The sequence below is a fragment of the Callorhinchus milii genome, unplaced genomic scaffold (genome assembly GCF_018977255.1).
Source record: "Callorhinchus milii isolate IMCB2004 unplaced genomic scaffold, IMCB_Cmil_1.0 Scaffold15, whole genome shotgun sequence".
NCBI classification, from domain to species: Eukaryota; Metazoa; Chordata; class Chondrichthyes; order Chimaeriformes; family Callorhinchidae; genus Callorhinchus; species Callorhinchus milii.
The window spans coordinates 13,956,701-13,984,300 of NW_024704756.1; the positions used below are offsets into that span (position 1 = coordinate 13,956,701).

At 40.6% G+C, this 27,600-nt stretch overlaps 1 protein-coding gene across 1 annotated transcript; it reads left to right on the plus strand.

Moving 5' to 3' along the window:
* Positions 1-27,453, plus strand: las1l (LAS1 like ribosome biogenesis factor). Its single transcript, XM_042340692.1, has 13 exons — positions 1-194; positions 2,257-2,382; positions 2,968-3,037; positions 4,755-4,836; positions 6,923-7,078; positions 8,953-8,999; positions 11,855-11,964; positions 15,879-15,964; positions 16,678-16,890; positions 17,623-17,770; positions 18,716-19,053; positions 20,058-20,211; positions 26,957-27,453. The coding sequence occupies exons 1-13, from the start codon at positions 43-45 to the stop codon at positions 27,045-27,047; spliced, it is 1,773 nt and encodes a 590-aa protein (XP_042196626.1). The 5' UTR covers positions 1-42; the 3' UTR covers positions 27,048-27,453.
* Positions 27,454-27,600: the final 147 nt, after the last annotated feature.

Consider the following 27,600-nt stretch of genomic DNA (forward strand, 5'->3'; position numbering starts at 1 on the left):
GGGGGGGGCGGTTAGTGACGGTTGGCCGTGTGTGTGGCTGCCATGGGCTCGCGAGGGAAGAAGACGGGCAGACGGGAGCATGTGGTGGCCTGGCTCAGCCGCTCCGAGTGGGACCAGGTCCTCGAGTACTTGTACTGCGGGGACAATAAGCTCAGGAGATATGCCCTGGATAGGATTTCCGCCTGGACATGCAGGTGGGGAGAGAGGGGGGGGGGTGAGGAGGACTGGGGGGTGGGGGGGGGAGGTGTTTATTACTGGCTCTCACCTGTCGTTTGGCCTCCTCCCCACCTCGAGGGGGAGACGCCCCTCAAATGCAGGTTTTATTTCTGATTCGGGGGCCGCGTTCGTTCTCCTGTTGCACGAGGGAGGGAGGGAGGGAGGGAGGGTACGTGGGGAAGACGGGGCTGTATATCCCCCTCCCCCCCCCCACACACCATCCCCCCCCCCCACACACACACCATCCCCCCTCCACACACACACCACCCCCCCCCCCACGCATCATCCCCCCCCCACACGCACCATCCCCCCCCCACACGCACCATCCCCCCCCACACGCACCATCCCCCCCCCACAACCATCCCCCCCACACACCATCCCCCCCCCACACGCACCACCCCCCCCACACGCACCACCCCCCCCACACGCACCACCCCCCCACACGCACCACCCCCCCACACGCACCACCCCCCCACACGCACCACCCCCCCACACGCACCACCCCCCCACACGCACCACCCCCCCACACGCACCCCCCCCCCCCCCCCCCCACCCCCCCCCACATGCACCACCCCCCCACACACACACACACCACCCGCGCCTAACCATTACAAGCCATGATGCCTCCCTCACTCCCCAACCCCACACACACACACTTAACCCACCCGTTGGCAGAAGCCGTTACTTCGTGAAGGGTGGCGGACTGCGATGCCTCCTGTGACCGAACAAAGATGGATAGAATGAGGGGGAACCCTCTCTCTCCCCCCCCACCGCAAAATACCGCAGATTGCTGAAAATCTGAAACGAAAACCAGAAGTGGCCGAGAACACTCAGCAGGTCAGGCCGCATCTACAGAGAAAGGAAAGTGGGTCAACGTTTCGGGTCCGCCACTCTCCGTCGGAACTGGGGGCACGTTGGGAGGGAGAGGCCTTTAAGGGCTAACAGAGAGTGGTGGGGGGTGGGAGAGGCAGGGCACGGAAGACGAGGGAGAAAAATGGGGTAGAGGGCAGGGGGGTGCGTGGCTTGAAGAGGTGTTAGTGATGCAAAACAAAGGTGACGAAGGTGTCGTGGACCCGAAACGTTGACTCACCTTTCCTTTCTCCATCGATGCTGCCTGACCTGCTGAGCGCTCCCAGCCACTTCTGTTTTCGTTATGGATAGAAGGGAAATGGCTTAGTTGCAAACAAGTTCACTTATAAAATACGCAGTCACTACATCATTTTCACAATAAAATCCAGTGAAGCTCTTTTATAAGTACCCTCTGTTAAAAGATGTAACATCGAATGCAAGGATTGAGTAATTCTCTCATGGCAGGTGGTTGCAATTCTTTTTTCAATTTCAATCACACAAGCATGGTATAGACCTACGTGTTGGTGGAGCAGATGGAAAAGAATGGATTGAGCGACGGTCATTCAGTACAACAAGCCTTCTTCCACATCCAGTTTGTTCACAAGCATGGAATGCACCACATCTGCTGTTGGATAGTTGGAAGTATAGTTGCAAATTTCTATGCAAGGACACAAACTCATTGAAAATTCTGTAATAGAATTTCATCACCACCTCTCAACTATACAAACCAAACTCCTCTCTTTCCCTCCACAGAGATTTATATAATCCTTGTAATAATAATCCTTGCATTTGATATAGCGCCATATCATGTCTTACGAGATGTCTCAAAGCGCTTCACAGAATATATTGTACAGTGAATTGACTGTGTATTTTGTGGACAAATCGCGGCAGCCAATTGCGCACCAATTTCTCCCACACCAGAGGTGTAGCAGTACAAAATTCCTTGTATTCTGAGTATTACCCAGACTGATTCATTTTTTTCCCCCAGTACTTGTCTGAAGTGGATGCTTCCCCAATTCCTTTTTAGAGTTTTATCAATAAAACCCACTATTCTGTGAGAAAGCAAAAAAAACCTTTATGGTTGAAGTAAAGAGTTGACAGTGGAATCGATCATTAAACATAGGAATATTTTCATTAAATCAGTAATATTTTTATTATTCCTGGTAATACATTCTTGTTGCTATTTTGTAGGTATGGCAATAATAGTCCACTTGCTGTGGAATGTACTGCAGCCCTCGTAAGGTGTAAACTGAAAGATGAATTGGGTGAAGCTCCATCTGAAGAAATGATCTTGTCATATGGACTTGCTCTTGTCAGGTAACATTCATGTATGAACATTTTTAATTTCTGATAACTGTATTTCCCTCGGTAAGGAAGTTCTTAATTATGATGCTTATTCACACAGGAATTTATGTTGAATTTTTGTGAGGGAATGTCAAAATGTGGAATGTTAGTGATAGGAAAAAGAAAATTTTTCTATTTGCTTTGCTTTGCACCCATTGTCAACGTCAAGCATTCCAAAGTTAGGTGTAGCCTCAGAGTGGATGCAGTCTACAGCTGCATTAACTAATCCACTCCCAAATTCCCATTTTAACTCAAAACTCAGAATTGCACATCTTATTCTGTCTCCCCTGTATGCAATCTTTGGCTGCTCTGAGTGAGACTCCCATTTATGTGCAATTATATGATGTGCCAGATCGAGATGATCCAAACTCATTTCACAAAGGATCCTTACAGCTAATGAAGTTCCATTATGACACCTTATACCTAATATTTAGTGCTTTTCAATCGCACTGGTGGTGGTTTGAAAGTTTATTTTACTCTTGATAAAAGAGTTTTCCGTTCTTTTTCAACAAAGAGACAGCCGTACATTTAATGAAACTGAATTAACTGTTCCCGTAGGTTTGTCAACCTGATTACTGAGCGGAAACAGAAACCGCTCGCTGTACCACTGAGACGTCTGGCTGATAAGGTTTGTGACCACCGTGTTCTGTTCAGCACCGTTGTATATTGGGCATTTGATCCAGATGACTAGAATATTCTCTTAAAAATGGTGTATTATTGTGTGGGTTTTCTCATATATATACTGTGCATATATGTATATACTGTATATGCCCAGGGTTTGCAATGGATATGCATCTATTTATGGATGTTTGGATTGAATTGCATTATTGCAAAATTATGTGAATGAAGCCAAACAGGTACAGTTGGACCAATGCTAACTAGAATGTGTAGAGTGAATTAGATTTATAGCCTCTGACCGTCAGTAAACTGTTGATACAAGAGAGGAAAAGTCAACCCATGCAGCACTCACTCCACAGGAAGAGTCTGTGTGGTCCATATGGCTTCCCAGCTTCTTTCCATTTTCATGAATGTCGCATTTTATGTGCTTGGCTTATTTGGTCTTTTGCCAAAGATGATCCGTTCCTTAGACTTTAAAATAAATACTTGGGATGAATAAATCTACCTACTTGGCTTATATCTACTGTTAGATGATATGCTAGGGATAAATCCTGCCTATGTATGTAAAGATGTATTTATAATGTTCACAGGGTTTTATAAAAAAATAAGGTTAAGTTTGGGTTTTCCCTGTGGTTTGAGGATTTGTTCCCATAAAAATATAAATTACACCCTGGAGAATATTTTTCCTGGATTCTACCTACTTTAATTATCCAGTTTTTTGTCCTATTTTAGTAATACTTTTTTTTAAAAGAACCTTTTTTTCTCTTTACTCATGCCTTCTCCCAATTAGATTGTCTCGTGTATTTCAATTGGCGGGCCTGTCTGAACTCTTAAAAGTACAGACATCTGTAGACGACTGGTGTCGAAGCAAATCTGATTGGTTGGTAGAAGCAGCATCCTTTCTTTCCAATCAGCAGCAGTTCGCCCCGTTTCACCCCTCCCTGAGCATTCTCTGCCGCTGTAAAGTCTCCCTCTAGTGGACCCAAACTGTTCCTATTATTTCAGAAAATCCTCAAAGTGAAAATGCACAAATGTAAAAAAAACACACAGATTGCTTTGGACTAAATAACTAGAAATCCAGATCCATTAAACAATTAACATGAAATAAGTAAACAGTAGTTAAATTGGTGCTCTCATCCTCTGTATGATTTGAGTGCTAAATTCTTACTTTACAACAGTGGATAAATATTACACTTTCATTTATGATCTTGTTGAGACTTTGGTATTTCGAAGATTGCCTTTGATGACCTTGTTCAACTTTGTCAGAAGAAATTTACAAAATCGTTCAGCTGTATCTGTCCTTAGGCAATGTTGACGTACTCATGCTCTCAGAGTTTGAAGGCAACCGATAAGGAAAATGAGAACAAGGTTAAAAATTGGCAGCAACAATGCTTGTCAGTTCAAGAGGTTACTTGGAGAACTGTTAGCGGGGAGGAGGGGGATGTGAGCTGCATAATTCATCACTTCGAGTGACTGGGAAGAAGAATTGGGTTAACCTTGAAGCTGGACTGTTGAATAAATGGAGCTGTTGCAGAAGTTCAAGGGAGGGCAAACTGGGCTATTTAGGAAAAAGTGATGAGAATGGTTACGTTTATGAAATACAATGTTTAGGTAATTCTACAGCACTGCAGGGGAAATATCCATAATAAATTCAGTATCTACAGAGATCTTTTCTCCTTCTCAATCCCCTTCCTCGCCCCCCACCCCCCTCCCTCTCCCCCCAACAGATGAATATTCCAGAGTGGATAGTGAATCTCCGACACGAGCTGACTCACAGGAAACTCCCGACATTGACATGGTGCCGGAAAGGTAAATAATTCCCCGGAGGATTTGTATTTATTTGCAACCTATGTCCTTATTAAGGAAAGGAATAGATGAGTTACGCACTTCCTTTCTTGCCAGCTACAAGTTTAGTACTTATTTCCAAGAAGAAAGCGTTTAAATTTATCTGTAACCTGGAAGTTAATGAACACCTTCCTTTCACTGACCCGAGTCCAAACTTACAGGTTATTTATATTGCTATCCACTGTTAGGGTATCGGTTTGATTTGGAGGACTGCTCCTCAAAACTGGATTGTATTGCAGATGATTTTTAAAGAGCTTTAAAGATTTATTTCATGTTGATGTATGAACTGTTCTTAAATTTTTTATCGGAGACAGTTATGCGACTGTCAGCTGGGCACAGTTCTGAGCTTTCGCCTGCCTAAAAAAGCGAGTCGAAGAAAAAAATAGAAATCCAGCTTCCCATACTGAATCACTCTTCGTACTACTGAAGCAAATCACATTGCTTCCAGGGCTATAAAAAGGAATGTTATTGAGGTATGTTGGTGAAGCATTTAGTTCTCATGCCCAGAGCTAAAGGACAGATATGGTTTATTTATCGCCAAGTGGCTCTGTTCGGTACACGTTACAGGGAGAAACACTGAATGTCCTGGAGCAGCTCCATTTACTTTAATGTGCGGATTTGGGGAAGAGATTAAATTAGAGAGAGAAAGAGACTGGAACCTGAACCAGCAATATGGCCTGACAAAAGCACGGTATTGGCTGGATTTGGAGCTACTCTGGAACCCGCTTGAGCTTCTACCGGTAACATACATTGCAACACACCAAATGCTGTTGTTCCGGTTGAGTGTTTTGATATGCACGTAGCTTGCACTGCTTATATTGCAGTCTGAATGCTGTTTGCTTTGATTACTTTCATGCCTCTATAGCATTTGCTCCAAAATTCAAATGGGTGTGGTGTGGTGTCAGCAATTGTTTTGCTCAATTTTCTCTTGGTTAATGGACGAGTTAGTTTTTATAAGTTTATAAATCAACTTTTCTGTTTCCAGCGATGACATAATATACACGTGAAATAGAGGGTTAGATTGAAAGGCGATCCCGTCACCTGATTTAGAATCAGGACGACATTGTTGGCAGTGTACAATGGCTAATTTTAGAATCTTTATGGCATCTTGTTAAACAAACTCTTTGTAGCTACGAAGTTGAATTGGTTACTTTCTAAAAATAGCTGCCGCAGACTTTACTCATGATAAATCTACAACCTCCACTAATGAGGCAGTTGATTTCTGCACGTTAAGTATAAATACATTTGCTCAAATCGATGTATTTTGGCTCTTTCGTGCCCAATTTTTAAACGGTTTACGAAAAAAGGGCTGATTCCAGCTGTAAGCTTGAGTCAACTTGCTTTTGAAGTATTCTGTTCCCATTTGGGATCTGCAATTAAAAGAGGGATTTCACATCTTGATGTGTTTAGGATTTATATTGGGTTGTGAATAAGTGGCGCTGTGCTCTTTGAACTTTAACAATTCCAAGCAATAGCATGGAAACTACAGCAGAGGGCCCCATTCTGCTTTGTTAATATTCTCATCTCTAAACCTTCACACCCTTTTGTACCATATCAAGTCATCCTTCCTCATTGGGACTTGTTTTTGAACCTGGTTTCTAGCCAACGTGAACCACAATGAGGTACGAATTGACACTAAAATCTAAATTTTACTCAAATTCCTGGACGAGTCCATCGAGCTGGCAATAATGGCCTTCTCGGTTTTGGGTGGTTCCAGATCAGCTTTCAGTGTGAATGAAGTGACAACCAACATGAAAGCAAACAGCTTGTGTGATTGTTAGTTTGTATTCAACAAAGCTTTTTTTTTAGAAAGAATGTGTATTCAGCGATGTGAAGATGACAAGAATCTCTTGTAAAAGTTAAAGATCGTAAAAGCTGGTCACCAGAATCCTCCTTTAGGATGCTGACATTGGATCATGCATTTTACAAGAAATATTCTTTTCCATATTTTCCCTCAGATGTATCGGAGAGGTATTCTGGAAGAATTAAATTAAACTGTTTGAAAGGCCAGCCGTGCAATCATTTTTGAAATGTTCTGTTTCTTCCTCAGGTTGCGAATTTGTTCTGGAGTGGTTGCGGCAAGAGTACTGGAATCAACAGCTCGTAAACAATGTGGGGAACAATTGGGTCTTTGACTCCCAGGAAGAGGAGGAAGTTGATGATGAAGCCCAGCTACGGGAGGAACTGAAACAAAGGGAGCTACAAGGTATATTCCTCCTGCTTTGCAGACCACCATCTTAGCTATCAGTACTTAATAATAAATTGATGTTTGAGGCAGTATGATTCTGCTCTATAAAAGTCATAAGATGTTTTTTTTTGTGCCACACGTTTTATCTTGGAATCCTCTCTCCAGTTACTTATATTCCTTTGGATTTTAAAGCAGAGGGAAAAGAAAATGGAAATAGCTCGTCATTTGGCAGAAACGAGCAAGAACGATTTGAATGTTTCGAAATGAAAGTTATGAAATGTTAGTTAAGTACGTGTCTTTTTTCCCCCCAAAATCTTAGGTGACGTAGATTCCTGAGGCATCAATTCATGTTGTGTCAATCTGTACTGATTGTCATCTGCAATTTAATATTGAAGGCTAGCTTTGATATTGCTGATAGCACGTTCTTCTCGCTCGAGTGTTGATGTTTTGCAATACTGGGGTTCGCTGTCTTTTGAAAGTGGTATTACAAGTGTAAAGGAAAAGAAGATGTCAATCTTTCCTTATGATGAATAAATCTGAAACTCTGAAGGCGGTGTGAGTGCGTGGGCTGAAGTTTGCAAACAATAATTTGCAATGCTTGGGGGACTTGTATGTTTCTATTTTTAACGTGTTTTTGAAAAATTACAACTTCTCACTTCAGTAGGTGCAATGCATAGAGACCATATTTTATGGAGTCAAGGCTGTACTTGATATTGGAACCCGTATCCATTAGCTGATCAGTACTTTCTGTCTTATCTTGCCTCACTCGCTATCATTTTTCTTCTCTTGCTCTTCTGATTTGACCGGCTGCTAAATGTTCTGTAATCTTGTTTCAGCTGATTAACGCAACAAGTTAATTGTAAACCACATTTGCTAAACATAGCAGTACATTCATCTGTAGATTGCTGACAGGCTTGTGACAGTCTCATATGACCGGTTATACGTATTTTCAGCTTGTGCTGTGCGCAATTGGCTGCCGCGATCGCCCACAAAAAGTCAATTCACTTTACAGTGTGTTCTGTGAAGCGCTTTGGGATGTCCTCCCGACGTGAAAAGCGCTATATCAAATGCAAGGATTATTATTATTATTGTGAATTTATGCCAATATTAGAGTTATTGCAATAGTAGTTACTCTATTACTATAATAATCCTAATCCTCTAAAATAAATATTTAATCCATTTTAAATATTTTGCCATTACTGTTGTCATTTTTGTTCTATTTTCTTCCCAAATTTCTTGTTTTATTTTAACTTAATTTCTTCCTTTTCTAACTTGTCTTTCCTCTTCCAACTCTCAAAGTCCATTTTGAAACTTTTCAAAAAAAAAACTTTTCCAATTAAAGGTAAGAATTGAGAGTCCTGTAAGATTGACAAGGGTTTATTATGAAAGGAGCATTGTTGATCCTTGAAACATGAATATTTATCTGTAACAATGCAACACAAAATCACATTATCACTCTTAAGGAATAAGCCAGTCCAGTTATTGCATAATGCAGCATTTCCTGGGTGATTCAGTATGCTTATTTGAATGAAGAAGATACTTATCAGTGTGTCCGTCCTTTGTTAACATAAAATGTATTTATTCAATTAATTAAAATTGTTTAGGTTTGTGGTGCCCAAAGGCTTAATACCCAGCACAAGGTACAGTAGGTGTAAGAGGTGATTACTCATAACAGAAATGGTTTAACATCCTTATCTGTCTCCATCTGAGATGAGCTGATTTGACATAGGCTACGGTTTAACCCTGAATTGTCCTGGTCTGTGTGCCTTAGTTTTACAATGTACCAAACTAAAACTGGTTTAGTATTGAATATCTTAATCATAAAGTAGCAAATTTGAATAATTTCAGGAATATTTCTGAAATGATTAATGGCAATTTCTTTCGTTTCACAGCTGGAACCAAAGAACTGCTGATTTCCTACGAAAAGGAACAGTTTAAGGTGAGGCCAAAACACTTGTCATGTTTTCCAATGATATAACAACCTTGGGAAATCTGCAGCCCTTGTAGTTTCACTAGTTTAATAAAATGAAGTGGCCAGTCTATCGCAGAATTGTTGCAGAGCTCTGCATAAATTGCCACAGGATTGTTCAGATCCAGTATTCTTCTTATCACACGAGAACTGCCATTGTATTATTTTATCCTTGTACTACTACCTGCCTCTAAGCGCAGCAGAAGTAACTGTTACCTTACAAGGAATAATCTGCTGTTTCCTTTTTCGTTACTCATCTGTTAGTACTTAGGTGCAGCAAGCCAAATCTTCAGTGAATATACTGCATATGCTGAATTTTCCATAATGTTTCAAACATCTGAGTCACACACATCAAGTAGTTTAAGTTAATTATACTATAAAACCATCAGATGCTCGCCCTTTTGGGATTTGTGGTGGTACATGCTGCTTGATGTTTAGAGGTAATGTGTACAGAACAGAGAGGATCCCCAACTTTGATCCTTAGTCAGTACTGAGTTAGCTGATCCGATCTAATCTCTGCCAGGCTTGTTGGCAGTGAGAAAGTACAGCTGATCAACATCATTATATTGTGCAGGGGGGTGGGGTGGGGGCTGTCAACTGCTGTTTGTGACCCCCTGATGGTATTTGCCTGTGTAAAGATGTAATTTAAGGATAACATTGTTTTTATCTGATATCCCATATAGTCCCACATATCAGGAGTTAATCCTAGGACAAGATACCAGAGGGCTGGTACCAGAGGGCAGCAACCATGAACGTCGCACAGGGAGGGAGATAGATTAGAAGCACCGGGAGGAAGTTGGATTGAAAGAAAAGAGTTTCAATAAATATTAATTTGCAGTTGCAGTAATCAAGCGTAAATGATTTAGTCACACATCATTACTGCGTAATAAACTTACGGATCAGCAAAGCAGTTTGCAAAGATCAGTCTTATTAATGGGAGAGGGATAATGCCAATACGAGAGTTCACTGTTTGGGTTGAGTTGGTACAGAATGTATTTTGAATGCCTAGAAATCTGGAGGTAAAATTAAGGCACCATTAAGGTAAATTTTGACACATAATAGGATCATATTTTATAGGGCTTTCTATTTTTATTAAGTACTTGGTTTTATTTTGCGTGATAAGTTTGAACAGCTCTGTGCTCCAATCAGCCTTTTGCATGTCCAAAAGTCAGTCAAGGTAGAAATTGAATTGCCAGTCCTGCCATGTGGGAAAAATGACACATCCTTAAGCCGGTAATGATTTAAATTGATACTACACAAGTCTTTATTTTTCTAGATGCTGTCATTGGGATGACACATCCAATTTATAGCAGGCATTTCCTGATGCTTAACAAAAGGAGCCAGGAGGCTTTTTTTCTCTCTCTTGGAGGATTTTGTATGAAGAAAAGACAATGTAGCTTTTAAATAGCTTAATTAATATGTTCTACATGTCTCTGATTTTGTGGATTTACATCTGAACATTATCTTTAAATTCCTCGTGGCAGAGATGTTTCCAACAATAAATCCAAAGCAGCCAAGACATCATTACATGGGGGTGGTTTGACATACATTTAGAAAGAAAGAAATCTGGGGGAAATGTGTTTTTATTAATGCAGTCCTCCTACACTTCAGACCTGCAGAATATCTCTTTATATGTTTAGATTTCTTGCATTTAAATAGCTATCCCTATTGTAATAATTTTACAACTCCTAAATTGATGGGGGAATGGAAATAAAATATAAATGCGAAGATTCTTGACAAGAAACCAAACAAGGCGTTTTTCAAAAAACTTAAGACATTATTGCCCATCTCCCGACAATCAATTACAAGAACAACTTAACAATCTGTCTTGTCAGAATTCTTAATTTTGATTGACGCCGAGCAATTTGTTCCCACCGTTTCCATCGTTTTTCTTTCCCCTCCTCGAAAGTGCCGATGACTAATTTCTGCTCTGAAGTAGATTTGATATGTTTCGGTAAGATATTCTTTCCTGAATGACACAAGCGAGACAGGTGACATAAAGTAGCGCCGTGTAAGGTTTGATTGAAATCTTGTATTTTATAGGCCTATCAATGGGAATCCGTCTCTTTTAGTGCTTGTTTACTTACGTGCCTGCTCATAATTTAGTCCGATCGCAGTAATCTCCTCTTGTCAATTGGAATGTTGTAAACTGTCAGAGAGGACTTTGAGGGGTCCTCCCATTCCTTGTCACGACTGTTTGCGGGACACCGCTATGCGCAATTCGCTGCCGTGTTTAGCCCACAAAATATACAGTCAATTCATGTCGTAGCATATACTGTGAAGTGCTTTGAGACGTCTCAATGAGGTGATAAGGCGAGGTATCAAATGCAAGGATGATTATTATTGACGTATATCTAAATGGCATTTTAACTCTCATTTAATTCACGCCTTTATTTTTGCATCCCCCCCCCCATCACCTCACGATCATTAACTTAAACGAGGCAGACATTTGATGAGTCATCCTTTAGTCTTGTGTTTGGATCAATATAGATTTTTTTTAAAATGGATTCTTTCAGGGCTGAACAAGATTACTAAACACCTCGGGACATCCTTCCCACATGAAATGCGCTGTAAATTCTAGTATTGTATTGATATTTGAAAAAAACTCTCACTTTGCAGTTTAGTCTGTTATGATATAAAATCACAATTGCATAACGAATTATAGTAATTGTTTACTCACTTTAATAACAATAGTGGATGTGATTCTCATATTACCAAAGATAGTGGTACATTATGGCACTGTTGGCTTAGGAAGTACGAGGGACTCACTATGGCCTGGCAACAGACCTGCTTAGTTAACGTTTAGTCTTTATTGTGCGCTACAGGTCCTGGTGGAACAGAAATCAGTTTCCAAGGCAAAGAAAATGTGGAGCATCCCATCGCCTGAAGTTGAATGGAATTTGTCACAAATCAAACAACTTACATTGAAAAACAGGTATCCAATCGGGGCAACAAAGAACTGGAATAAGAATAACTTATATAGTTACTAAAAATATGCCACTATAGTTTACTGTGCTTTGAATAGGAATGACTTGGAGGGAATGAGGTTCAGCTGTATATTCCATTCCACGTAGCCTTTCTAAAAGCTGTGCACACACTCATACAGGCACACAAAATATACAGGACTTTACTGTATATTCTGTGAAGTCGTTTGAGACGTCTCCACAACTGGATAAGGCGCTATATCAAATGCAAGCATTATTATTATGTTAATTAAGTTTTCCTTGTGTGCATTTCTATTGGTCATGTGCAGATCTGTTTTGAAATTCATAAATAATGATCAAACTAAAACATAATTTCCCCAAGTTGTCATTGAAGCAAAAAACAACAGTAGTGATTCGCATTTTGTTTTAACCACGAAATACAAGCAAGTCCCTGTGCTCTTCCTCCTCCTACGCGTCTGCCAAATGCTAATGAATATCTTATGGTAGGAATTCTGCTCAATGAAAGACTATATGATAAATTGGATTTTATTTTTCTCATTTTCAAATGAGTTGCCTTGAAAAAAACTATTGTGACCTGGCTTACATCGCAAGTCTTTGTTGGTTATATTTTGTGACGTTCTTCCACAGGATCGCTATCACTCTCAGAATTGTCATGGAGGTGGTGGTGAAAAGGTCCCTGTATTTGACACCGAGCCTGTGGTGCACGATTTTGTCACCAACTGAATCTCTTAATGATTCGAGTTATTCATAAATTAACACTTTCTGTAAGGTCCCAGTGTCTTAATTTTTCAGTCTGTATCCAATATTTCGTCCACAAAATATACAGTCGATTCACTTTACAGTATATTCTGTGAAGCGCTTTGAGACGGCTTGAAGATGAGATAAGGCATTATATAAAATGCAAGGATTATTATTATATTAAAAGTATATGCAGCTACTAATCTTGTAGATTTTAGTGCATTTAGCAGGTTCCCTTGCAGAAGTGCTAAAGTGTTACATCAGTTTATTTTCTAAATTCCTTTGCTATATTACATCTGTAAAGGCTAACTGTAAAGACCCAGAGAAGGGTCTGATCACTATAGCCGGGCATCTGAACACTTAGTAAAAAAAAACTGCTGTGAAAATGTAGTGTGAAGATTTGGTGGATTGGTGTTTCTGGACTGTGTCCCTAACAGCAGTAGGATGTTGGTTTGTGGTATTAGTTCCCCACATGCTAAGTTTACAACTCTGATCATTCTGTCTGAAAATTGGTGGGTAACGTATATGGATCTCGCCTTAGCAGGAACCTCAGAGCAGGAAGGAAGTTTGCAGCGTCTCCACAAAGTATTTAGCTTGGTAGGGTGTGAAAATCAAACGTGTTTTCACTTCCTTTGCACCGCTCGGAAGAGTGGAGGGAGACGTTTGCAATCTCTTCTGGCCTTTCAGGTTGAGTCTGGGGTTGTATAGCCAGTGAAAATAATAATGGGGATAAAATGCACAGAGTAATAAATAAGTTTAGAAAGTATGCGTGTGTTTTACAAACTGCACATTCAAACTTGTATGTGGAAGACCAAACCTTGTGTGTTTGTGTGCGTGTCAATATAACAAGAACTACACATTCATTCTGTGAAAAAAAATATGGATGTGGAGGGTGGATCCAGACACATCTTGTTGGCAAAACTAACTAAACAAAAATTTCCCTTCAATAAAGTTCAGTTTGTTTTTTGGAAAGCACATATGATTGAATGGAAACAAATGGTACCGTTCAGTCATCCACTGTTTTTGGTACATGCGTTACCACCGTAAAAGGGTTTCCCTTTCTCTCTGGTACTTACTGAAACCAACAAACGAGTCAGTTTTATTGGTGGTGGAAAGAGAGAGTCCCAGAAACCCCGCCCATCTATTTTTAATTAAGAAGCAAAGGTTTTTCCTGTGGTTAAGGTTACATTCTGTTTCCATAGGTTTTTTTTNGATCATCTGACACCACATTATCTCGGGGAGTCCCAGTTTTATAGCTACCCACGCACAACACAGCATGTCCTACAATAAAGCAACAGAACATTGGGCCATTTAAGAAACAAACACAAGAACCAAAATAGAACAGATTGTCGGGCTGCGGTGTCTGGATCCTGTCTATTCTTCAAGATAAACAATACCACACAGGCTTAGTGACAAACATAGTGACCTTTTCACCAGCACCACCTACATCACATTTTGACTGCATGTTGGAAAATTCAACTTGTTTTGCTACAGATATATCCCTGAGCATGAGCATGTCCATATAAATCACTGAAGCCAACAACTATATTCTGCATTAAAACTGTAACCAACTCGCAATGCTGTTACCTTACAATATACGTACCACTGTTTTTCACTGCAAAGACGGATGATAAACGAGGCAGCATTGTTGCCTAACAGCAGGATCATAGGAGAGTTTCTGTGGCCTCTGGAGGCAACAGGGCCCTGTTAGCAAACGCTTCTTCCAGCAACGCACGCTGTTTGCTGTAGCTGCAGTGGGACTGGATCCGTGGCTGCAAGTACAGGCCAAAGATTTGGTTTTCCAATCAACCCATAAACTTCCAAATCCTTTTTTTAAGAAAAAAATGACTAGGTGTGCACATTTGTGCAGTTTGTCTGTTGCTCTGGTGCTATTATGGCTACCAACTCACTCACTGAATGTAGCTTAAGTCATTCACACACTGAGATGTTGAATGCAATCTGACAGCTCCTTAACAATTGGAGGAAAGTTTTTGCGGGATCACGGTAACAAATCAGGTTGTTGAACGGAGCGCGTTAAGATGATGTAAGCGTTCGGCCATCACACTGCGTTTGCGATTTGTGCAAAAGTCAAGGGTGACTGGCTTTGTCTCCTAAAGGTAACACCCTGCAATTTCAACATGAGAGCAGGTTACCTTGTGTTTAAAGGCAAGTTCCTGTGCAAGGAAATCGGAACGTGCTGCTGGTAGTTTAACATTTCTCCTGAAATTGATTGGTTCATCATACCATTTTCAAGAGTGAAGAGTAGTTGAATCACAGGTACGTCACAGAAGGAACATTTTCTTTGAAGCAGAGGAGTTGGGTTCCTTACGAGTGATGTCCTTAGGCCGTCATTGTACGTGTAGTTAGTTAGTTTTGCAGATTTTTTGTTATCCTCTTTCAAGCAGTGACACAACTCATAGTTAGAGAGGCTCCTTAATTGAGTAATTTGCTACAGAGAATTGCCTGCCTGGAAGATGATGTATAATTTAGTTGTGTGTAACCAAAGGCAAATTATGCACCATGATTATGGCTTCTTTTACTGCTCTATATCCGTTCAATTGAACCTGGATTAGCTCCTGTGACAAGAGTGCTTTGTGTGCCAAGGTTTGGGCCATATTTCTGGCATTTTACCTATATCTACTGAGCTTGGTTTCAGTTGCCACCTGTATTTCCACGCTGATAGTTTTTCGGTTTCCAGGTGTGCAATCTTAACTAATAAAGCAAAAAAATTAAAGGATATATTTTTAAATATTCCTCTACGGGATGTGGTAACCCTACTTTTATTTCCTATTTAATATAGGTGATATATACTATTCAGATATTTTTTCCATAGCTTCATTTGCATCCTCTTAACATTGCTTCAGCTACATAAGTAGGATTTATTATTATAACAAGAAACCTTAGATTTGACATGTTGGGTTCTTCTCAGAACGACGTCTGAAAGCGCGTCACAGGCTATATTGTAAAGTGTAGTGACTTGTGTATTTTTTAGGGCAAATGGCAGGCAATTTGCTCGCAAACAGCCATGAAGTAAATGACCAGGCAAATCTTACCACCACTGTCTATTATCCTTACACAGGTTCAAGATGCTGTGTGCAATATGAGCAAACAAATAGATTCATTGTATTGATTATGATACTATAATATTCTCTAAATTTGTTTACAGAGAGGTGGTCATGCTCGGACTCCTTGATGATGGATTCCTTATCCCTACAGAAGAACAGCTAAAGTCTTTAAATATTGAGTGCCCAGGTAGCTGCCCACTTTGACTTACAGCTTGAACTTGTAACTTGCTAGGAAACCCTCTGGCTATTGAGCACAAGGGGAGCACTGAACTAATCCGTGTTATCAGACGTACCAGAAAGCGAAAGGGATTTTTAATGTTCTGTAAATTAGCAGGATTATTCTGCTTTCATCGTTCCAAAATAATTGTTTTCTGCACAGTCAAGCCAGTGCATTTGGAAATGTTGGAATAAGCTTCCTTTTTTTTGTTTCAAATTTTCTGTTGTAATTACACATCAGCTCGTTAAGTGCTGAAAGTTGATGTATGGTTAATGGATATAAACTTCAAACAAAATGTGACCAAAGGTTTCTGATGTTGTCATTTCACATTTGACCTACGATTTCTGATATGTGTGTTTTATTGTTATTTGTTCGACATAGCAATCATCTTTCTTCTTGTGTTTGTTCGGTTAGATTAGATTTGTGTGATTCAATTGAGTTGACTACCTTGACAGCCTTCCAGTCTGAATTCCCTTTCATACTTGCTCACCTTCAACTTTGAACATGTACAATCCCTCTCTCTCTCTCTCTGGTTTTTCTTTGCGCATCGACATAAGTGAATGATTTGCATAGAATTGGAGGGCATTTCTGAATTTAGAGTTTAGTACAGTTAGGTGAGGTTTTGCTCTAGATACTCTACTGCAATTTGAGTTTGATTAAATGTCTGTCTCTTTTTGTTAAAGGAGAGTTTGTGGATTTGTCACATCCTGGAATTCCTCGTACTTTCTGTCGCTTCTGGCAGCCTCTCCTAAAGTGCCTCCACTCTCGAAATTTCACACCCGTGTTGCTAGAAAAGCTCTTTAGCGAGCTAAAGGAGTGCTGCGACACGACAGGACTGAGGATTCAGTACGTCACTGGCTGGATCACAGAGATACTAACAGCTAATACTAAAGCAGGTAAGTAGATAATGATAATAATCCTTGCATTTGATATAGATCCTCATCAAGTCTTCGAGACGTCTCAAACCTCTTCACAGGATATACTGCGAAGTGAATTGACTACATTTTGTGGGTAAAAAGAAGGCTTTCATCTAAGAATAAAGGGTGGTTGAGAGAAGTGGAGGATCCATTGTATGAGTATGTCACTATATTGTCTGCACTTCTGGTCACCACAATGTAAGAGTTATGTATAAAGCAGAGCAAATGAGGCTTATCCCCAGTGTTAGATGGTTGAGCTGTGAGGAAGGAAAAGATAATAACAACAACAACAACTTGGATTTATATAGCTCCCTCCACGCTGGACGGCGTCTCAGAGCGCTTCCCAGTAACGGATCCGGGGCCGAGCCAGGGGGAGGGGAGGAAGGTGACCAAAGGCGCGGTCAAAAAGAAAAGCTACAAGCTTTCAAGGGAAGTAAATGTCTCAGAGGAAACCTAAGACAAGAAATGGGATAGAAAGTAAATGCAGTTTGACTTGTTTAAGTGTTTTAATTATGCATCTGAGAGTTCATTTTCTAGTAGAAAGGATAATTTTAATCCGTGAGTCGTTTCATTGCTACATTATTACGATTTATTTTATTTCAGTGCACCTTCAACTCCTTCAATTCGGGTTGCTTGCCTTTTAGACGCAGTTCAGTAGAACGGATGTCATTATTGCATGTTTTACTAAGCTACTTTTTTCTTCCTGTGTAGGGAAAAAGCTTCGAGGCCTTTCAAGACGCCAGAGGCTGAAGAGGACGGCGTGGCAGTTGTTTTTGTCTCAGTGTGCCCTGGACTGGCACAACCTGCTGGAAGGCTGTCTTGCAGCACCGTGCCAGGCTACGCCCCATCTCCTGCAGCAGTGAGTTTCAGTCACTCTCATTCACTTATTTCGCTCCACCCTGCAACTTTGATTTTCAAAAGGTCAATGTGCGATTCTGCTTCACAGCAGGTTTGGGTTGAAAATCAGTCGTCTCTTACGTGTTTAGTACTTCACTTCTTAGAAAACCCTTTCCTCAGGATCGTGGATTCTGGTGCCAATCTGAGATTTCTCCTTGTGCTGAGTTATGAATCTAAGCTTATGTGACCATGCAGAAAGCAGCAACTGGTTGTGTGAAATGTATATACATTTGATTGTCAGGACCAAAGGGCTTCCATTTCCTGCTAAAGGACTGTAGGGTGTGAGTTGGCTTGTGTGAGATCTCCAATCAGTCTCACGTAATGGAAACGGATATTTTTCTGGGAAACAGTGACTACGAACCCCTTTAGAATGAGTTCACTTTATTACTTTTGGCAAAAGGCAGCAGAAAATTCACTGATCTATTCTTGCTCTGACTGATGTTGATCAGTTCCATCTGCAAGAACATAATTACGTATGTGATTTATTCTTTTATTTTTACCGCTGCATTTATGTACAGTAGTAATACCAGACCCAAGCAATGAGTGGAATCGGGTACATGGTTATAGTGCCTTATACATCAGAGTCCCAAAGCCCTTCATAGTAATTGCTGTCATCTCTTCCAGTAAAAAACTATTTGAAATGAATTGCTGAAATGCACAATTTGATGTTCAATCTCAGTCTAATATTTCATTTGTGGATCAGGCAAATCTTGATGTTGGTAGCCTAAAAGATTTCACCTCCAAAATAAATGTCTCATCTTTCTTGTATTATTCTGTTGGAAGTTGGACGTGTGAAATTGCTGGGTGAAACTTAGTTAGCGACAGCTGGCTGATCACTAATTTACAAAAGCAGCTGAATGCGCTCTGAAACATGAGCTAAATGGTCGCTCTCACTGTAACATTTCAGGATACTAAACGACATGGAGCCTCCGTTGCCGGCCAGCACGCAGCAGAAACTGCTGCACCTGTGCTCCATATACATACAGGAGCCCGGATCTTTCAGCATTTCTGACTTTCCCATTGCCGGGAGCCAGTCGCCTGTGTATACCGTGGAAAACCTACAAATAAAACCCCAAGACGAGGAGTCTCCAATCCAGTTAACTCACACAGACCACACAGAGTTCAGGAAGGGCTGTGAGCCGGTGGTGGGTCACACCTCTGGGGAGGACCTGCCGCCCATTAACCTTGACCTGTTAGCAGAGAAAATGGAAGTACTGGAGGGGTCAGTGTGGCAAATCTGCACAGGTATGTTTGCATTTTTTTAGATGCTTTTACCCTCCTTTTCCCCCACCCTCCACCCCACCCCCCTCCTCCCAGTTTATGGTAGTATTTCAAATGATTATATCGTTTATCTTCCTGTGCCACTATCTGGTACATAAAAACAAAGACTGGAGGTGCCTTTTTTGTGAAATCCATTCAAGTTCCTTTCACATTTGATCATCAGGTGTGGTAGCGCTAGTTAAGTTGAAGCCCAGTCCTTTCAACAACCAGAATCTACTTCATTAATACGGAGTAAGTAAAAGCCCCAAATCCAGAATCTATACCTTAGGCGCAGGAATCCTAACTTCACTAGAAGTACTATTGTGATACAGAATTAATCTAGTTCAGTGGTGGTGCAGGCTTGCAGCAAAGTCTTCATTTTCACGTGGTTCAATTGAATGACTGGATTTTGCACTAACATGTAAGGTTTATAAGTGATTATATAAATAGACGAGTTGTGAGAAGTTAGGTGAGACTTTATTGGGTATTCAGTCCACAGCCAAGGTGTTGGGTGCTCCACCTCAATCCCTTTGCAACAAGTATCACACCATGGTTTCAGCAATTCACTTGCTGCAGAGGAGCTGAGATTGTACACTCTGCATTTACACCACCAAAGTCTGTGCCTGTATAACCAGGCACAACTCCCCATTTATCTCCACCATACACGTCTGAAAGAATGATTCCTTTAGAAGTGACTTCAATTGCTGTTTGAAACTTGTCTGAAAAGTGTCGTTAGAACTATGATAATTCTAATAGTAATACCAATCCTTGCAGTTGATATAGCGCCTTCAGACTTCGCTAAGCATTTCAACTAAACGCAGATCTTCTTAGGTGTCAATGATCAGTCTCCTTGAGTACAGTTCCCTCTATTTGCTCTGATAGGCAGTATGTTATAAAACGTAAAGCAGTAGAATATTGCCTTACAAGTTACTGTATTCTCAATTAAAAAGTATTTTGAATTCTGTTTTTTATATAAAACATTTTTGCAGATCAAATTTCTTGGAAGGATTACCCTCTCGGGAAAGTACCAAACCAAAGGGAGGATCCAAACTGCTTTTTAGTGGACAATTATACCTTGATGCCGAATTTGCATCCGCCAGCAAATGAGGACAGCAACATCGAATGTCACAAGACTACAACAAGGTAAAAATATCAGATCTCGTTATTGTTGCCGTCCCAAAGACTTGACATGTATAAAATACATTCTGGATAATAAATTAAAAGTGTGTAGATTATAGACCCAATTACTTACAGAATTACGTTTAAATGTAGTGGTTGCTGCGCTTTCAGTGAAGTGACCAATGGGCAATATTGTTCATTTATGTACTGAAACACAAAACGATCTTTTGGATAGTGCTGTTAAATTGATAATGAAAATTGCAAGTTAAGCTTTAATGCTGAATATCTGCAGTATCTGTGGGCATTGAAAACTTGATATCAATTTTCAAGTTTTGTTTTGACTTTGGGGACTCTATTGGTACTATGCTGAAGTTTCTAGAGTGTGTTATCTGTGGAATTCAACTGCACACAGTCATTTTTGACTTCCATTAATTGGAACTTGGTAGTGCTTCCCATTTGTGAATTTCTTTTTGCGTTCTTCTGTCACAGTTATTTGTTGGTCGTGCCAAATGAATGGAAAAAAACAGTTTACAATTCAGGGAATAATTTTGCATCGAGTTTTTTTTAATGGAGAAAGAAAAAGTACCGTAGACTAAATGATAGTAATGAACCATCTTCCTAATGCTGACTGGTTTGCTTGGCCCTGTCAGCTGCTATGGGGCTTGATTTGGTTTCAGAACTCCCTGTGCTTCCTGTGTAATCTCGGCAATGAGTAAGTGAATTTCATACACGCCAGTCTGTGGGACTTGTGGAAAGAGGTTCAGAATGTTACATGATTCATTTGGGGCTTTTTGCCGTGATCAAGTTAAGACTGGATTTTATAGTCAGGGAAACTTGCCAGTTTGGGCTCGATGGCAAGCTATGCAGTTTTTGTTGTTGTTTTAGCTGGTTAAACTCCAACACCCCAACTTATACTCTAGGATCCCCAAGCTTTGGGTCTCATCGACCTGCAGCTAATACTTCCACAAATAGGTAAGCAGGGTGCATCCGTTCACAGAGAGAGCATGCCTTCCATTCACAGGTAGGTAGGGGACCTATGTGGAATCGTTGACTGGTTTGGATACCTTTAAACATGTATTGCACTCCCCGCTTTTTAAAAAACAATCTTTGTATAATAATGGGTGACTTTTTCCTCCCCACCTCCCATCCAAACACCTGTGCTATACCTGAGGGGAATATTTATTTGCAGTTTAAGGACAAGCTACTGGCCATTTAATGGACAACAATTTCAGGTAGCTCTACAGGAAAACTAAGGTAGCCTCAAATATAGGTACTTTTATACTAAACATTGCAGCCTCGGCCAAGATACCAAGAATCCCTATGGCTTCAGCAAGACTATCATTTGATTAGATTTTGCACATGTCTAAAGTATCTTCCAACCTACAATCAGTTGAATGTTACCCCTGATGTGTGGAGTACATGATGGAAAAAAATAGTCTATTTATTTCCCCAATAGACACATTGGTACCTTTTCTTTAAAAGAATCCAAGTACCATATTTCACGTTGACTCACCTTCCTTTCTCCACAGCTGCTGCCTGACCTGCTGAGTGTTCCCAGTGACTTCCGTTTTTGTTTTCAGATTTCTAGCATCTGCAGTATTTTGTGTTTCATCATATTTCTGTTCTCTATTCCTTCGGCATTACAGGCTTCCTTGTAGGGTATGATGCTTCACCTCTTACAAATATTAGTGGATAATTAATTGGTGGTTGGATAGTTTCTGTCTTAAAATGGCAGGCCTTGGGGTTTCCCCATTTGGGTTTGGCTCGCTACTCATGATGCGTTGGTATACCTAATTATGTTAATTGGAAATGTATTGGTTTACGTGCCTGAAGGTGAGTAATCAGCCTTCAATGTTGTGCTGTAAAGCGCCAAAACCTTATGATATGTTTGAAGGTCTCATTTCAGTCAGGTTGGGCTAATAAAAAGGTTTTTGACTCATGGAATGGTTAGGTTAATTTTATCGAAAACTAAGCACTGGATCAGAAACTCAGTGCAACATGTACAAGCTATAGCATTCCAACCATTGCTATTAAGCTGTAAGATTATCTGATACACAAGCTGGAGAACCCTTCATTAGTAACATTTTGTGCTTATGAATCATTCTAGTCCAAGTGAGTCAGCTGTCTCCGTCACATTCATCTACCTGGAAGGAACCATACATTTAATCAATACAAGGACGTTAAATGACTCCTTATCAGATTCCCAACACATATAATGTTTTCAATGGGGTGGTTTCCCGGGATTGGGAGGAAATACGTTCAAAGTAAACCTTGCTGGCGAGTTTATGATGTTTGCTCCTGTGGGAGAAGAAATATAGCAGGAGGTCAGTATGAGAGAGAGAGAGAAGCGAAAAAAAAAACAGGCAGCATGGTAAGAACCATTCCAACAGAAGAGATAGCATTGAAATAAAATAAACCAGAGAGTGAGACATTCTGCCCAGGCCAGGCCTCTCACATAGGGAGTGAGGCAGTAACAGACTGCACATTCCCAAGATGCTTGACAAAGGCATTGGGTTGAGGCTCACGGACCTACTTGAGCAGGGTGGGAAATAGAAGGAGCTTTGCGTAGGCTCAGTCAGCAATTTTCAGTTAAGTAACAGATGCGTTAAATATAGTGACAAACTGCCTAGAGAGTGGTGAGCTCGAGTTCTTTGAGGTAATCGTGAGTCAGAGTCATCTGATGGCCACATGTTCTTGTGTTTTTACTTTCTAAAGACTGAACAAACACTTGAAATAGTTCTTTGTTTTTCCTTCACTCGATGATTAAAAAGGAAACTTCATGTCAACGTATTGAACCAGCACAGTTTCCTTCAAATTTACCCAAATCCACAGATCAACAGGCTTCCAGAAAAGTGCTGGCTTATATGGGAAAGTCTGCAGTAAACTTGTTGAAACGATCTCCAGATATTTCACGATAAAAGAGGGTGCTGGCATTTGGTTTAAAAGACAAATTTGTTGTGTGTTTATTGATGAGGCCCAGTGAGCTAGAAAAATTAACATTTACGGGAGAGGTGATGAAACACGCCAACGCATGTTATGACAAAGTGTGTTCTAACAGGATCATACTTTAATTACTCTCTACATAATGTCAGTTTCAAATACTGGTGCAGAAGATTGTGGGTTTGAGCCCCATACCAGGAATTGACCTCATAATCTAGACTGACTTCCAACGTCATACTGCGAGAACACTACTATTAGATGAAGTATTGGGTGAGTCCTGTAACTCAGTGGTTAGAGCGCTTACCTCTCAAGCAAGAGACCTGGTTTGAGTTCTGAGAGGGCAAAATGTTGGGCAAGTTTCCTTACTCCACACTGTTTACCTAGCAGTAAGTAGGAACCTGGTAGTTAGTCGATTGGCGGATAGCTTTTCTGAGGGTAATATTTCCTTAAAAAAAATTCATCATTAAATCCACAATTGGCTGCTGCGTTTCACCCACAAAATATAATCAATTCATTTTACAGTACATTCTGTGAAACGCTTTGAGATGACTCAAAGGTGCTATTATCAAAAGCAAGGATTATCATTATTGGATGAGAGCCAGATCGGCTCAGCCGTGATGCATGAAAATACCTGTTCATTCATCACATATCTTTTAAAACCAGTTGTGGTACACGAACACTGTAATAACACTGTAATAACATTTAATGATGTTTTTTATATCGCTGCCCTGACACCAATTGGAGAGGAGCCGCCACATTTGAAACCCCCCAAATATTGATAGAGCAGCTCGAGATTCTCACTCTCTCCAGAATTAGAAAAGCAGATCGCAACCTTCGAAGGGTGCGTCTGGGTGGGTCAGACGGGTGTCTGACCAGAAAAATCCCCAGGAAAACTGCATTTTCCATTACAAGTTTCCTTCAGGCCTCATCTCCAGTGGCAACTTGTGCTGTAAACAACAACAATGCAGTTTAAGGTCGACGTGTTGGAATCGCCCTCTCACTATTCCCTTATCTTGTATTTGGAGTCAAGTAAACATTGAAACCCGAGAGAAGAAATGTAACTAGAATGGTGTGTTTTGGTGCAGAAGAGAATCGTACATCTTTTGTTCTGTTCCTGTTTAGCAGGTTTCAATTCCCTTGTGTTACTGCCTCATTGTGGGGAATGTTGGCTTTTCATATCTGGATCCATAACAGATTTCTGCAAGAGCGAATTAACCTGCAGTTTCTTCCTCATTTTTTTTCAACAGGAAGTACCGCTATTGTCAAAATGAAGACGTAAGATTTGAGGACCTGGGATGGTTTTTCTGATTTGATTTCAATTCAAATAATAAAATCACTGCACTTTACAGCGCTAGTTTAATCCGACAGCACAAACCTTACTTAGATGTTTGGAATCTGAAGTCCGAGATAGTTTGAGAGCCCAAGTTTTGTATCTGAGGCTTTGCTCTGCGTGCTGCAGGTATTGTGGGAAAGGCTTGACCAAAACTCCAAATCAGGATTCGTGAGCTGATCGGTTTGCAAAAACCTGAGACAAAAATAACCCCAGCTCTCCAAGGTAATAACTCAGTTGTTGCTTTGTGAAGCAGTTTCTTTTTTTTTTGTCACCAGAATCTCTTGGCACTGCTCTCATAGATTACAGATAATCTCTAGTTTTTAATCCTGATTACAAGTAGGAAGTGAGCAGAACACTGGGTCATGTGTCTGGAGACATATGACACATGGTTATTCCTTTGGGGAAGGCAGACTCGACAAGGTGCGCTGAGAGAGCCTATGTGAATTTCTTTTCAAGCTTTGTTGGGGGTGCAGCATTTCACGAAATCACACGAAGGTTGATCTCGTCTCTCCAGAATGCCAACCTTATTGTCTTGCCTTTACAACATCAAGCTGTTTCTTAAATGATCATCTGCAAATAAAATGCCGGTTCAATTTCAGTAAATAACACATTGTGACAGAGAGTGTTTTCCGTGAGTCCTGTAACTGAGGCCGAGCTGCGGCTGAGCTGTTTTTGTATCATCAAAATTGCGTAACGTTGGGAAAGGAGTAGGTGGTGACTGACTACAGTTGTCAGAATAACAAAGATGGGGTGATGGAAGTTTTGAAAACGACACAAGCCTGCGCACAGTCATAAGACTTGAGTTGTTTCTGAACATTAGACAATGAGGTGCAGCAAGGAAGTAAATTATTACTCCTAAACCAGCAATCACACACGTAGGACTTGTACGCCATTGTCAAGTTATTTGGTATAAATTAGGGCTGGACTAAATTACCTTTAACTTCAAATTAGCGACATAGCTTACTCGATACCTTAGTGGGTAAAGACACCACTTGATTGAACCTGGTTCGTGACAGGAAGTTGCAAACAGGGACTTCAGACGTTGACTGGATGTGCGTCATGTTCACTTGTGGAAACTTGGCTCTGAAACATCGAGGCGTGTATTGTCCCGGAGCTCGACTCATGGCTGATTAAGAGCAGGAGTTGCTTTCTGCGACTTTGGGCTGAAATTACGTTCGGTGTTATGCATGATTATAATGCGGGTGGTGGTGGGGGACTCCTTCTACTTGCCGACATGACCCAAGATGTGGAATGTCAGCCTACTTGTGTTTTAGACCCTATTCGGTGAAATCCATATCGGGTTCAGCTGCAGTGCTTTTGATGGAAGACTGATAGCTTTCATCAAAGCCACTGATGTCGTTCCACTGTCAAATTCTGATATTGATGCTGTGTGGCACCCACATAAAGACTAGTTACTTGAAGGGAAAGCTGTGAGGCTGCAGCACATTTAAAACAATAGATCAGCAAGAGTCGGTATCTTCTGAAGACGAGAGCAAATTGGTGGGAAAAATTGACGGCTTTAAATTTTGCTGTTTCATTCAATTTATCAGCTTTATGAATCAGTGTCCAGTTAGTAGCCAAGACTAAAGGTCTTCAAAATCTCTGTAAATGATTAAGAAGGTCGGCGCTGCTGAATGAATCATATTCAAAGTTACAAAACACCTTCCAATAAACACCTTGAAATCCAGAGAGCCACTCCCTGATAAAGTCGATCAAGCACCTTCACGCATGTGGACTGCACTATTCTCTGAAAGGGAGTGTTCTGTCAATAAATTTGAGACTGTACATATGGAATGACTTCTTCCCATTTGAAAAAAAACAAATCACAATCAATTGAAAATTGCTCCATTGAACTTTTAAAAATCCTGACGCATACTTCTGACTAAAAGCGCACGGCAATGGTGAGAAAATTTTAGGTAAGTGAAAGATACATGTTCGCTGCATGAAGATAAAGCTTTGCCTATCAAAGCTAAAATGTTTAATGTCACAGTAAGGCACTGTATTTGGGGGAAGAGGACTGAGTGTATCCATTGATGAAGAGGTGCGTTGTGCTTCTGTAAAAAACTGGTGGTAAAAAAAACTTGTAGTTTTCACATACTGGGGAAATTTGTAAGCAAAGTTGAGAATGGTATTTTTAAGTTACTTTATTTTAAAAAAATGAAGTAGACAACAGTAGAGCTGGTTTAGAAATATGGTCAAAAGACCAACAATTTCCACTGAATGTTCCCACCAGTTCAACTGTTTGAGCAAAACCCACCTTCTAAAGAGGGGAACGTAACCAGTGTAGAAGTCATTAAATAGCACAACATTAAAAAATTATTCAACTTTATCTCAAGCAATCACAACTCTGGAACCTGCCCTCTATTCTGATTCTCAGTGTTGATTCTGAATGCAGTTGCTTGAGGGTTTTAGAGACTCTGTTGACTGCATTGTTTATCCGGAGAAACTCCAAAGGGGATTTTACTTGACTTTTGTTTCAACATCTTTTTCTTGCAGTGCCACAGGACTACCGTGTGCAGATTCAGAAGGGTTGTTGTGGACTCAGAGTGACCTGCACAGACTGAAAGCCGGACTGAAATTATTCTAGAGAAACAAAATGGTTATTTGTATTTTTTAAATTTTATTTTTGTTTCGAAGACTCTCCACTTTCCTTCCCCACATTCTCGCTCAGCTCAGCTGCTTGTGTTGTGGGACACCTGTGTATCACATCGGTCTTTGCTCTTTTGATGGGCGCCCAATTCAGCTGAAGGTCATGCCTTTGGCAACTGGAACCAACAGGTCCTGATAAGAGTAAATTGAATATTTGAACAGCCTATGTACCATCTGTTGCGAGGGTGTTATTTTTTTTATTCAAAATAATACTGTGACTTCTTTCACAAACTGGGTCACATTTGTATTGAACACTTCTGTAATCCTGTATGCATGTAAAGAAGTATTCGTTTTTTTTATTGTAAAGGAAAAATAAGTAAAATAAAAAATAATAAATAAATAAATCTTTCTCTCTTCCCCTCTTTCAAGTCCCGCCAGAAAACTTTCCTGCTTGACTGTGCTTAACGGCCACCTCCCCCCAGCTCGGAGTCAGGCTCTGCCACTGTTAAGCGCACTGCACGGAGGACATGAAGTGCATGTTGTTGTTGTAA